Source organism: Bombina bombina, chromosome 10, assembly GCF_027579735.1.
Source record: "Bombina bombina isolate aBomBom1 chromosome 10, aBomBom1.pri, whole genome shotgun sequence".
Classification (NCBI taxonomy): Eukaryota; Metazoa; Chordata; class Amphibia; order Anura; family Bombinatoridae; genus Bombina; species Bombina bombina.
In genome coordinates, this window is record NC_069508.1 from 98,878,098 (window position 1) to 98,891,484 (window position 13,387).

Consider the following 13,387-nt stretch of genomic DNA (forward strand, 5'->3'; position numbering starts at 1 on the left):
TCAGCTTTGAGTTCACATGTTCAAATAATTTAACCTTCAGTTTTTCCCAAAAGTTCTCATCAGTATTATTTGGACCGTATACATTACAAACAGTAAAAATATAGGAACCCAGCTTTATTTTTAAGATAATGTATCCTTCTCCAGGGTCTAGGTCCTGTAGGATGATTTGGTATTCTAACCCTTTTCTAAATAGCATAGCAACACCCCGTTTACGCGCAGCGCAGGGGGTAAAAACAACTTCTCCCACCCAGTTAGCTTTCAGTTTTTTATGTTCTACTTCTGAAAGGTGTGTCTCTTGCAAAAGAACTAAATCAGCCTTACTTTTGTTAAGTTTGTGTTAAGATTTGTTTTCTTTTTATCGGGCTAGTGATCCCTCCCACATTCCAAGATAAAATCTTTAAACTTGATATTTTATTCTAAAAAGACCGGCCATTCAGAAAAACACATACAAAAAGGGGAGAATAAAAAGGAAAAGAAAGCAGGGGAGAAGAGAAAAAAAAAAAGAGAAAAATAGGGAAGGGAAACAGCTTCCTCCCCCCAACCCACCGGCACACATAACTAAGAATGTGGTTATTTTTCAGACATACCAACTTCCACATTATACTGTTTATACATATATATATATATACAATAAACCTTATTCTCATAAAAAAGAAAGAAAAACCCCCCACAAAAAACAATACCCATCATTCTGTATATTATCTAGTGTCTATCTTTATACTTGTCTGTAAAGGCCTTGGCCTCTTGAGACGTACCTAGCGTAATTATTTCCTCATCAATAAAGAGCTTGATCTTAGCCGGATAAATTAGTCTAGCAGAGAGGCCTAAGTTAATAAGTGTAGTACAAAATGGTGCCATTACCTTCCGTTTATTAGCTGTCTGGAAGGAAAAATCCTGTAACAAAAGAATTTTGTTATGATCTACTTCCAGGTTTTGAATTTTCCTATATGCTCTTAAAATATTAATTTTATCCTGGAAGTTCAAATATTTAACCATAAATAACCAGTAAAGTATTTTCTGGTAGATTTCTAATAGTACCAACCCGGTGGGCTCTCTCCACTTGTATATTCTGTTCCTGTAGAATAATACCAAGTAATTGAGGAAGAGTTATGGCTGCAAAATATATTAGATCTTGATATCTGGTGCTCTCTGGTAGGCCAACTATTTTTAGATTGTTCCGGCGAGACCTATACTCTAATTCCTCGATTTTATCATTAAGTTTACAGATTTTATTGGTATGCTGCTGAGTAATTTGATCTAATTTAATCGAGGAGTCCTCAGTATCAGATATTCTGGTCTCAGCTTCTGAAAGTCTAGAGGTGAAATTTTTCATCTCTGAAGAAAGTGAGGAGATCTCGTTTTTAATTAAATCAAATTGAGGTAATAGTAATTGTGCTACTTGTTTTGATATCTCATCGATATCAGATTTATTTATATTTAGACTATTCATCTCTAATCAGAGGTCTGAGTTAGCTTCCAGACTGTTTCTCGGTCTCCTGTCTTTAACTTTTGCTGGCAGATCGCATTTTTGAAGCCTTGAAGCCGAGTGAGAGGCTTAGGGCTGAGCAGGATTTCCTTTCCTTCTGAACACAGATAAGTTTGGCTTACCATCCTTTGTTACATTGCATCAGGATCTGGAGTTACATATAAATGTGACTGAGATTGTTCCTGTATACCGCACTGTGGAGGGCTTATCACTGAGGGTGACCCTTTTATGAGGAACTCTTATATTTATCCATTGCATGAACTTGCTGCTATTATACAGCTATGCCTTTCTAAGTGATGCTTGTATAATCCTGCTTATACTAACGGCTGCTGAGTAATTTCTTTCTTACTGCTTACCTTGCTTTAGCCTGCTTACACTACAGTTATTTGCGATCCACTTAGATCCCGAATTGTGAACCTGCCCAGGTCGTGCCTCCTGGCTTTTGCTAGGGGGTTCTGTGTGCAGCTGGGGTATAGTGGAATCGTTGTATCCTGCAGATTGCTTGCTCCTGATGTGTATTATTATATGGGCCCTTGCTAGTCACATGACTTAGCTTTTGTTTTAACATTTTGTGTTCATTTTTTGCACTTTTATTATTTATTTATTTATTTAATTTAAAGGTGTTGTAGTTAAAGTTTATTGCCTACATTATGCCTAGAATTGTAGGCGCAGAATAAATTTATTGACATGTTAAAAGAGTGCTTTATTCCCTATCTTTAGTAGGAACATGTATCATGATGTGTCCTGTTTTCCTTATAGTCTATTGATATATTTAATCTTATAGGGTCTGCAACATTTCAAGGTCTTTATACCTTAGATGTACATTTTTGTCACATGTCATATTTGCTACTCATCCTCTTAGTTATTAGTTTATATATATATATATATATATATATATATATATATACACACACACATAAACTAAAAAAGCGCCTATAACATAGCCATAGAGTGTCTACAATGTTTAATAAATTATACTTTTCAATAGACACTTGTCCACCAGCAAACAGCCAAACCAGTACTGAAACATATCAGCAGTGGTTATGGAATAGGAATATATTGTAGATCTATAAAGGGAGAAAAAAAGATCCTGGCGACCAATTATAGAAAGTTTATGAAAATTTTTCCATGAAGTGAAAAAAGAATCACAAACCATACCCCATATACATCCCTCTGACTGAAAACCTCTCTCTCTGAAGAAACAAATGCACATCTTCATTCTGCAACCATCTCCAGTGGAGGCAAAGACTGAGGTATGTGTAAGGTGGGAAAGGTTTTATAGGGCTCTTGGGGTTTAAGAATTTTTGCCTCCTCCTAGTGGTAGAGAAGAGTAATTTCCAGGAGTAATGGATCATGGACTCTAACCACCTGTATAAAAGAAAATGCCTTGACACTGAAGCAAAAGATTCTAAGAAAAGATCATTTTAACTGAGATAAGGAACTCAGAGGGCATTATCTTTCAACCGAGGTCCTGGAGAAAAGGTAAGAGCTTTTTAGAAAAAAAGGCATAGATTGCGGCAGAGGAGGAGCCAGAATCTGCATGAAACACTAATGAATTTAAAATACACTGTGCACTGTTATATACAAACAATACAACGTACTGTCCATGCAAAATACACAAGAAAAACTATAAAAACTGTACTCACTGCAGCACATGTAAAGTTCTAAACATGACTATAAAGGAATACATAGATTTGAGCATATTTAGAAGATATTATGTGACTTGATGAACAAGTAGAAAATTATTAAGACTGTCAAATTGATACAGACAGCTGTGCATATTATAATATGTGCTAGTGTACCCAAAATAATCATGGTCTTGTGCACACATACACTTTTGTAAATAGAAATATAAAGCGTGAAATGTTGCGCAAGAAATAACTGCACTAGAACTATGCACTTGAACATATAATATTGGAAGAACATATTCTTACTCGTAAAATCATTTTCTGTTTATTTAAAAGTTAGCTATAGAAACACTAAAGCAAAAAATTATGCAAAATGTGTACTGATTCATAAGTAAATAGCAGAGTTATACGAGAACTGCTGAGCAGATACAAAACACAGAATAAACCTCCAAATGGAAATGCAGCAGCTGCCTATAAATGCACATAGATAGAAGTCATTGAACATATAGGCATTTACATGTCATTTACAGTATTTGTATATTAAAATACACTGCGTACAATTCTGAGCATATAAAATTAACAAACACAAAACTGTTACCTAGTAGAGTATGCAAAGCTATACAAAGAGAATTGTCCACAATATTAATATATATATATATAAAAGTATATATATATATATATATATATATATATATATTTATATATACACACACACACAAACACACATACACACATTGGTCTGAGCTCCCATTAAATATTCAAATAAGCAAGTAAGTAGCTGGAACCCCCCTCTATCTTTAACCTTGTTCCTGGGAGGCCAAGAACAAAACTGAGGAGAGATGGAAGGAAAGCTTCTTGGCTGCCTCCTGATGACGGGAATGATATCCCACGTTATGGACTCTCATTATCATACAAAAGAAAATAGCAAAGCTTTTTATTTTAGTAAAAATAAAATGATACATCAAGACAATATGCCTTTATCTATGTAAGAGTCAGCCCCCTAGTATTAATATTTTAGAAAGTTAGGAATTTCCCTATAGAATATACTAGCATCTATACCATAGAACTGAGATAATGCATCTGCTTTTCCATTCATGGAACTATACCTGTAGGTGATATGGAAGAAACAGTGCAAAAGCATTGCCCATGGGACTTTGATGACAAAATCTATTGGCAGAATGAAAAAATCATAGATTCTTATAATCTGCGACAATTATGGTGGGATGGGCAGCATATTCCAGTTTAAATACATCCTTTCAAAACTAGTTTGATCACTAGAACCTATATATCTGCCATGTGGTATTTCATGTCTGCTGGAGAAAGCTTGTGGAAGTATGCCAATGAAAAAAGTAGATTGTTTGGTGACTTGTTTGGACAACACTACCCCCTTCCGTAGTTCAGAGGCATCCACTTGTGTGTATGGTGCACAGGAAATCTGGGTAAATCAGAACTATTTTCTCAGCTTTTAAAACATTTGCTCAGTCTTCTCAGTTAAAATTTTGTTTATGGAGAAGTTAGGTAGATGTTTGCAATCCTCATCAATCACTAAATTTAATTTTCAACATATCTAAGGCCTTTCCACCAGTTACTAAACCGCTGTTTCAGTTTCTGGGAGTGAACCAACTGAACATTGCTGTAAGTACTTTGATTTATCCAAATACCTGCTGAAAAACAAAAACAAAAACAAAAAAAACACAGAAGCACTTCAAGGATTTATAAAGGCTTTTTTTAAGTGTTCCCCAAATACTTAAGCTCATAATGTTTTGGCTCAGACAGAGGATATCCCCACCGCTGGGGAACATTGGAATAATTAATAATATAGGAAACTGTCAATGATGGGCCTTGTGTTGAGAGGGCTGTGGCTGCACAGTTGATACACTGGTTCTGTGAAAGACATTGGATTCTTTCTGTGGAGACAAACCCCAAGACAGCCATATTTGTATCTTTTTTAGTATTTGAAACTGATCTAGTTGTTAAGCAGCCCTAAAACATATGTCTTGCAGCCTATTCTTTTGCTAACTCCAATGTAGGCGTGAATCTGAATAGCCAGAATGGCTAAAACATTGAGTTATCAGGAGATTCCATCAAAGCAGTTCTACCGGAAGCAGGGATGTTCCAATTGGTTTGTATGGACCATCATCTAATTTGGTAATTTTGTCAGGATGAAGCACTCTACTCTGACTCCAGTTGGACTTCTGCATCCTTTAAATGTTCCTGATGCTCCTTGGGCCTGTGTCTCCATGGAATTCATTGTGGATTTACCTTTGTCGGATGGTTTTGATACTATTATAATGATGGTTGATTGTTTTACGAAGATGGCCCATTTTATTCCTGCTGTTGACTTAGCTTTTCCTAGTTTGACAGCTACTTTATTAATTAAGGAAGTTTTTAGTTCACATGGCCTTCCTTAGAATATGCTACATGACAAAGGTTCTCAGGTTATCATCATCAGACTAAAAGCCAGATGAAACAGACTAATCAGACTTGTACCTATGCTGTTTTTATTCCTACCTTAAGGATAATTGGGCCTGTTTGCTTCCTACTGAGGAGTTTGCCTAAAAAAATATATCATCAAGATCTCAACATTCTTTGCTAACTATAGTTTTTATCCTGTATTACTCACGGATCTCTCTGCCTCTTTACCTGTCCCAGACTTGAATCAGTGTCTGTCCTTCCTGGTAAAGAACTTTTTGATTGCTTTATGATACAATGCCTCAAGCTCAACAGCAGTAAAAGTTTTTTTGGAGATAAATCACATGGTGTGTTTATCTACAGTGACTTTGAAGATGTCTTGTCCCTCCAGGAAGTTGGGTCCTCTTTTTGTAGGTACTTTTTGAATTTCTAAGATAGTTAACCATGTTACTGTGGAACTTGATCTTCATGCAGATTATAGAAGTCCTCCACTATTTCATGTGTTTCGGATAAAGATATTTTGTGACAATCCTTTTGTCAACGTGTTTCTTCTCCTCCTCCTGATCGCATGGTTGGAGTGGATGAGTTTGAGATGATGTGATTCTTTACTCTCGCATCCATCATGGTCATTTGCAGAATTTGATTAAGTGGAAGGGATATGTCAATGAGAAGAATTCATCGGAACCTTTCACTAATGTTAATTTCATCTTTTTTATCCTTCTTGTCCTAGTCCTGTTCGAGCCCTGAGGTTGCACTAAAGGAACGTGTTAAGTATTTAGGTGCATCCAGAGTCATGCTATGCCTACCACTGCTTCATTGTTGCACTGTAGGTGATGCACTGTGTGTGGAATTCGACATTTACAGCATGCTAAGGACTGCACTGTTTAGAAATCCATAGGGACCAGGAACACTGTTGAAAATGGATCCTCTGCTGCAGGAGCCAAGGCCGCGCTAAGTAGTGTGGGCTAGTTAGCACTCACCTTTATGCTTTAAAGTGGAAATTGCCTTTGGCCTTGTCTTTGGTGCCTAAACGGAATGGTGGTGTTAAAAGGCCCTCTCAGACTCCCATTCAGTGCTTGCTTATTGTTTCATGGAGACCAAAGCATACTTGTTCTCATCCTGTTAACTGGACCCTGACCTTGGCAAAGTTTTTGGACCAAGCTACCTGCTTAACCCCACTATCAAGATACACATTTCTTGTACTGATATTCTGGATTTTGAAACTGTGCCCTGAACTGTGCCGTATCTGTCTCATCCCTCTGTTTAAACCCCTGGTACTGGACTGTCCCTCTGGCTTTGATCCTTGGCTACAGATAATTCAACAGTTTTCCTTATAACTGAAAGCTGCTTTTTTCCTTATACATTTTCCAGATGCATGCAATATGTTAGGACATGTAGAATATTTTCAGAAGTATCAACATAGCTAAAGTAATCACAACTAGCATCAAAATGCAGGTAAACCATACAATGGAGTGCTTCATCATAACAAAATGTTAAATGTGAGCTTAGTATTATTTGACTGTAATCATATCTTTTGCACTCTGTGATGGAACTTACCTGCATAAGTCTCTCTAGCTGGTAAAACTTGCAATGCAAATCTTCGAAGTTGTTCTTATAGAGGTTGCGGAACTGGTAATCATACATGATCCTAACCAACACACAGAATGCTTGCTCCTCTGGCATCTGCAGAAGGGAGAAAAAAATCCAGTTACAGAAGACATTTGAAATGTGGCTCACCATTTCAATATTCAAATAGATCTATATTAAAACACAGATAATGTTAAAGTCTGTATTGTTTCTGAAAATTCTCAGTATGAGATATAAATATATATATATAGGTATACAATACCTAAATTGGGGAAATGTCTTGTCAGGGTATTAGTGATTGATATTTAATTATATATATATATGTAATATTTCAGTTTTAAATAAAAATGTCTTGATATCTGTAAATGATAGAGTTCTCTCTATCAATGACTGAGGTGGGCGACCCAGACACAAGCCTAGCCTGTCACAGTACACAGAAAGAAAGTATGTTTACTCAGACCTCCTGCTGTTCAGACGTACACTAACCAGGACTTCTAAAGAGCAAATGTGGTGTGTTTGTTCCAGAGAGCAAACATATGTCCCAAACTGTAAGAGATAATGTCACACCTCAAAAACCTTTGATCACGGTCTCTGTTGTATGGTTTCCCTAGATTAAAAACTTTAAATTAATTTGGCCTAAGAAACCTATTGCCTAGATCACAGGAACCCCTGTGGATTGCAGCCTAGAAGTCTACAAGTGATCACTTATTTGAAGCACAAGCTTCTAGGAAAGGTAAGCATTTACAGTTAAGTGTTAACTATTCCATACTGAGTTAAATATACAAAACCCTATACTCCTCTTCTGAGTTAAAGGTATCTAAGGAAGAAATATCTTAACCTGTGTAATTTGAAAGCATATAAGATTAAAACTTAAAACTTAAATATATGAATTGTATAATCATCAGATCTATTTAAAATACTCAAATTAAATAAATAATAGTATTGAGTGGGTAGCTGTATTGATGAATTTAAAATATTTGAATGTATTTCAAAATAAAACTACATTTATTTTTCTTTGTTTCAGGAATCTGCTGTGAAAATGAGGTTCCAAATATGACAAGTAGATACTAGTTTATAAAGGCTTATGTAATTTGTGCTGTGAATTATAGCATATGTTTTTATACACTCAGCTTTGGAGATATACTAGATATGGAATGATATGATTCTATTAAAATAAAATAATAGTATGACTAATTATCAACTGATATACAAATGAATTCAAATATATATATATATTTAATTACAACTACTAGTCCACTCATAGAAATATGACTTTTAAATACATCTTTTAACATATTATGAGTAGGATATTGTCAGGGACACTGTACCTTTAAGCAGTAACGTTCCTTTCTCTCCACCTATTGGTTGCTTTCCTGTTAAAATCCTGCAACTTCCTGGCAATCACTGCTTAGTAATTCTTGTTTGACCTAACAAACACCTGAAGACCTGAGCTAAACTTGAAATACACCTGAGAAGGGATAAATCCACTGTTCAACTATTTTCCAGTCTCACAAGGGCAAATTTAACTTTATCGTCTGTGGCTGAATACACCAAACGATCTGCAACTCATTTCATCAAAACATAGAAGAGTTATACTGAATTACAATCAAGTGATAAGGATTTCACAACTCTCACCACTGCTGTCTCTGCCTTGTAAAATTCACAGTCAGTTTGATTCGTTACCATATCGGCATCTTTACTTCAGCCACATACTGAAGCTGAACCCTCCCCCAACACAGGCTTCCGCCATCACACGCTGCAGGGAAACGCCGGGGACAGAACCTGAGCAACCGACTGCAGTGTAAGCCAGCCTCATTCAGCAAGGAATAAATAAGGTAAAATTAACATCGCTTATTTAACAATAACGCATTGATGAACTGTTTAATACCAAGTAATTATTACTCCGGAGAAAAGTAATATCCAATTACATATCCTGCATGATTCAAGGTATTCATTTATACAGCCTTTGAAACTCATCATATAACTAAAAAAGCCTGAACTTCACAGGAACAGAAACTCTGGGATTAACTCTAATCTGTAAAACTTCATACTTGTTACAGACTTTATATTATATTACTTGCTTGCTTGCAATATTAATTAAACTCACTGCTACAAAGATACCCTTCATACATAGCGGGATTCTAAAACCTCAGTGACACAAACAATAACCAGGTTTATTACTTCTGTTTTATAAATAAACTGTGTATTACCTACTGCATTCACTAACTCATAGAAAAAGAAGTAATCTGCAGCTGAGCTCCTTAAAGGGATAATAACCTCCTTACAGATATATATATATATATATATATATATATATATACTATATATATATATATATATATATTCTAAGTGTAACCATGTTTAGTCTCAAAAATACGCGCTCAGTTATATTAGATGAGCCATATACTAAACAGATAATTTATTAATACTAGAAATAATAAATATATTGAATATACATTTAAGAAAAACATAATTTATGCTTACCTGATAAATGTATTTCTCTTGTAGTGTATCCAGTCCACGGATCATCCATTACTTGTGGGATATTCTCCTTCCCAACAGGAAGATGCAAGAGGATCACCCACAGCAGAGCTGCTATATAGCTAATCCCATCACTGCCATATCCAGTCATTCGACCGAAACAAGACGAGAAAGGAGAAACCACAGGGTGCAGTGGTGACTGTCGTTTAATTAAAATTTAGACCTGCCTTAAAAGGACAGGGCGGGCCGTGGACTGGATACACTACAAGAGAAATAAATTTATCAGGTAAGCATAAATTATGTTTTCTCTTGTTAAGTGTATCCAGTCCACGGATCATCCATTACTTGTGGGATACCAATACCAAAGCTAAAGTACACGGATGATGGGAGGGACAAGGCAGGAACTTAAACGGAAGGAACCACTGCCTGTAGAACCTTTCTCCCAAAAACAGCCTCCGAAGAAGCAAAAGGGTCAAATTTGTAAAATTTTGAAAAGGTGTGAAGCGAAGACCAAGTCGCAGCCTTGCAAATCTGTTCAACAGAGGCCTCATTTTTAAAGTCCCAGGTGGAAGCCACAGCTCTAGTAGAATGAGCTGTAATCCTTTCAGGGGGCTGCTGTCCAGCAGTCTCATAGGCTAAGCGTATTATGCTCCGAAGCCAAAAGGAGAGAGAGGTTGCCGAAGCTTTTTGACCTCTCCTCTGTCCAGAGTAAACGACAAACAGGGCAGATGTTTGACGAAAATCTTTAGTAGCCTGTAAGTAAAACTTCAAGGCACGGACTACGTCCAGATTATGCAAAAGACGTTCCTTCTTTGAAGAAGGATTAGGACACAATGATGGAACAACAATCTCTTGATTGATATTCCTGTTAGAAACCACCTTAGGTAAAAACCCAGGTTTGGTATGCAGAACTACCTTGTCTGAATGAAAAATCAGATAAGGAGAATCACAATGTAAGGCAGATAACTCAGAGACTCTTCGAGCCGAGGAAATAGCCATCAAAAACAGAACTTTCCAAGATAAAAGTTTAATATCAATGGAATGAAGGGGTTCAAACGAAACTCCCTGAAGAACTTTAAGAACCAAGTTTAAGCTCCACGGGGGAGTAACAGTTTTAAACACAGGCTTAATCCTAACCAAAGCCTGACAAAATGCCTGGACGTCTGGAACTTCTGCCAGACGCTTGTGCAAAAGAATAGACAGAGCAGAGATCTGTCCTTTTAAAGAACTAGCTGATAAGCCTTTGTCCAAACCCTCTTGGAGAAAGGACAATATCCTAGGAATCCTAACCTTACTCCATGAGTAACTCTTGGATTCACACCAATAAAGATATTTACGCCATATCTTATGGTAGATTTTCCTGGTGACAGGCTTCCGAGCCTGTATTAAGGTATCAATGACTGACTCGGAGAAGCCACGCCTTGATAGAATCAAGCGTTCAATCTCCATGCAGTCAGTCTCAGAGAAAGTAGATTTGGATGATTGAAAGGACCTTGTATTAGAAGGTCCTGCCTCAGAGGCAGAGTCCATGGTGGAAGAGATGACATGTCCACTAGGTCCGCATACCAGGTCCTGCGTGGCCATGCAGGCGCTATCAGAATCACTGATGCTCTCTCCTGTTTGATTTTGGCAATCAGTCGAGGGAGCAGAGGAAACGGTGGAAACACATAGGCCAGGTTGAAGAACCAAGGAGCTGCTAGAGCATCTATCAGCGTTGCTCCCGGGTCCCTGGACCTGGATCCATAACAAGGAAGCTTGGCGTTCTGGCGAGACGCCATGAGATCCAGTTCTGGTTTGCCCCAACGATGGACCAGTTGAGCAAACACCTCCGGATGGAGTTCCCACTCCCCCGGATGAAAAGTCTGACGACTTAGAAAATCCGCCTCCCAGTTCTCTACGCCTGGGATGTGGATCGCTGACAGGTGGCAAGAGTGAGACTCTGCCCAGCGAATTATCTTTGACACTTCTAACATCGCTAGGGAACTCCTGGTTCCCCCTTGATGGTTGATGTAAGCCACAGTCGTGATGTTGTCCGACTGAAATCTGATGAACCTCAGTGTTGCTAACTGAGGCCAAGCTAGAAGAGCATTGAATATTGCTCTTAACTCTAGAATATTTATTGGGAGGAGTTTCTCCTCCTGAGTCCACGATCCCTGAGCCTTCAGGGAGTTCCAGACTGCGCCCCAACCTAGAAGGCTGGCATCTGTTGTTACAATCGTCCAATCTGGCCAGCGAAAGGTCATACCCTTGGACAGATGGACCCGAGAAAGCCACCAGAGAAGAGAATCTCTGGTCTCTTGATCCAGATTTAGTAGAGGGGACAAATCTGAGTAATCCCCATTCCACTGACTTAGCATGCATAATTGCAGCGGTCTGAGATGCAGGCGCGCAAATGGCACTATGTCCATTGCCGCTAGCATTAAGCTGATTACTTCCATGCACTGAGCCACTGACGGGCGTGGAATGGAATGAAGGACACGGCAAGCATTTAGAAGTTTTGATAAAAAAGTGCTAGTGTATAATTAGTGCGCCAATGGTCTGAAAATCCACTGTCTGTATGACAGTGAGACACAATCACAGTGTTAAAAATCTAAATATAAAACTATACGATACAAATCGTTATAGAAAAATACCCCAATCAAATTATATTAGGATACAAATGAATTCTTAAGAAACAAATAAATTCTTCTTAGATATTAAAAGTGATAACATAATATAGTGGTGTCTTTGCAGCAAACACCCCAAAATAATAAGGTGATAAAACTGCAAGGCACTGTAAATAATGAACACAGCAATGTGATAGAATTGTAAAATATTATAGTGAAAAAGTCCCAATGATCGAAGTTCAAAGTGTTACATATATGATGGGCGTAATGTCCAAATCACAGTAGGCAGGCTCTTCTCCAAAAGATCCCTGTTGGTGACCCAGGGGTGGATACTATATAGAAAAAAAGATAAAAGAAGGCGCCAACATAGTGCGGTTACCAATGGGATGGAACACGCTTAGTAAATAATACCAGGTACTCACAGGATGAAAGACACTTGAGAAGTGTCACAGGTGCCTCCTGGACTCTCAGAGTTGTCCAGCTAACTCCCACTCCACTGTGGTGGTAAGGTTCCGCTTGTCTCTACCGATTAGGATGGCTCCGCTAGTGGTTGTGGCTCCCAGCCAGTATTCCAATAGGACTCTCTTGCGGTTTCCCCAAATCCAGCTATCCAGTTAAAATCCGTGCTCTCCGGTGATACAGCAAGGATAAAAGTGGTTTGTGACGGTGGTAACAAACTACAATATTGCCATTAAAAATATCAGAAAAGAAAGTTCGTGGCAGCAAGCTGTCACCATCCAAAAGAGACTCTTTTGGATGGTGACAGCTTGCTGCCACGAACTTTCTTTTCTGATATTTTTAATGGCAATATTGTAGTTTGTTACCACCGTCACAAACCACTTTTATCCTTGCTGTATCACCGGAGAGCACGGATTTTAACTGGATAGCTGGATTTGGGGAAACCACAAGAGAGTCCTATTGGAATACTGGCTGGGAGCCACAACCACTAGCGGAGCCATCCTAATCGGTAGAGACAAGCGGAACCTTACCACCACAGTGGAGTGGGAGTTAGCTGGACAACTCTGAGAGTCCAGGAGGCACCTGTGACACTTCTCAAGTGTCTTTCATCCTGTGAGTACCTGGTATTATTTACTAAGCGTGTTCCATCCCATTGGTAACCGCACTATGTTGGCGCCTTCTTTTATCTTTTTTTCTATATAGAAGTTTTGATAACCTGGACTCCGTCA

The 13,387-nt window shown here is 38.0% G+C and overlaps 1 protein-coding gene across 1 annotated transcript in view; it reads right to left on the reverse strand.

Annotated features, from left to right (window-relative positions):
- RABGAP1L (RAB GTPase activating protein 1 like) overlaps nt 1–13,387 on the reverse strand; it is a 1,244,335-nt gene that overhangs the window by 306,400 nt on the left and 924,548 nt on the right. The window contains exon 16 of the mRNA XM_053693261.1: nt 7,084–7,209. Coding sequence (XP_053549236.1) covers nt 7,084–7,209 — 126 coding nt within the window. The remainder of the gene's footprint in view (nt 1–7,083; nt 7,210–13,387) is intronic.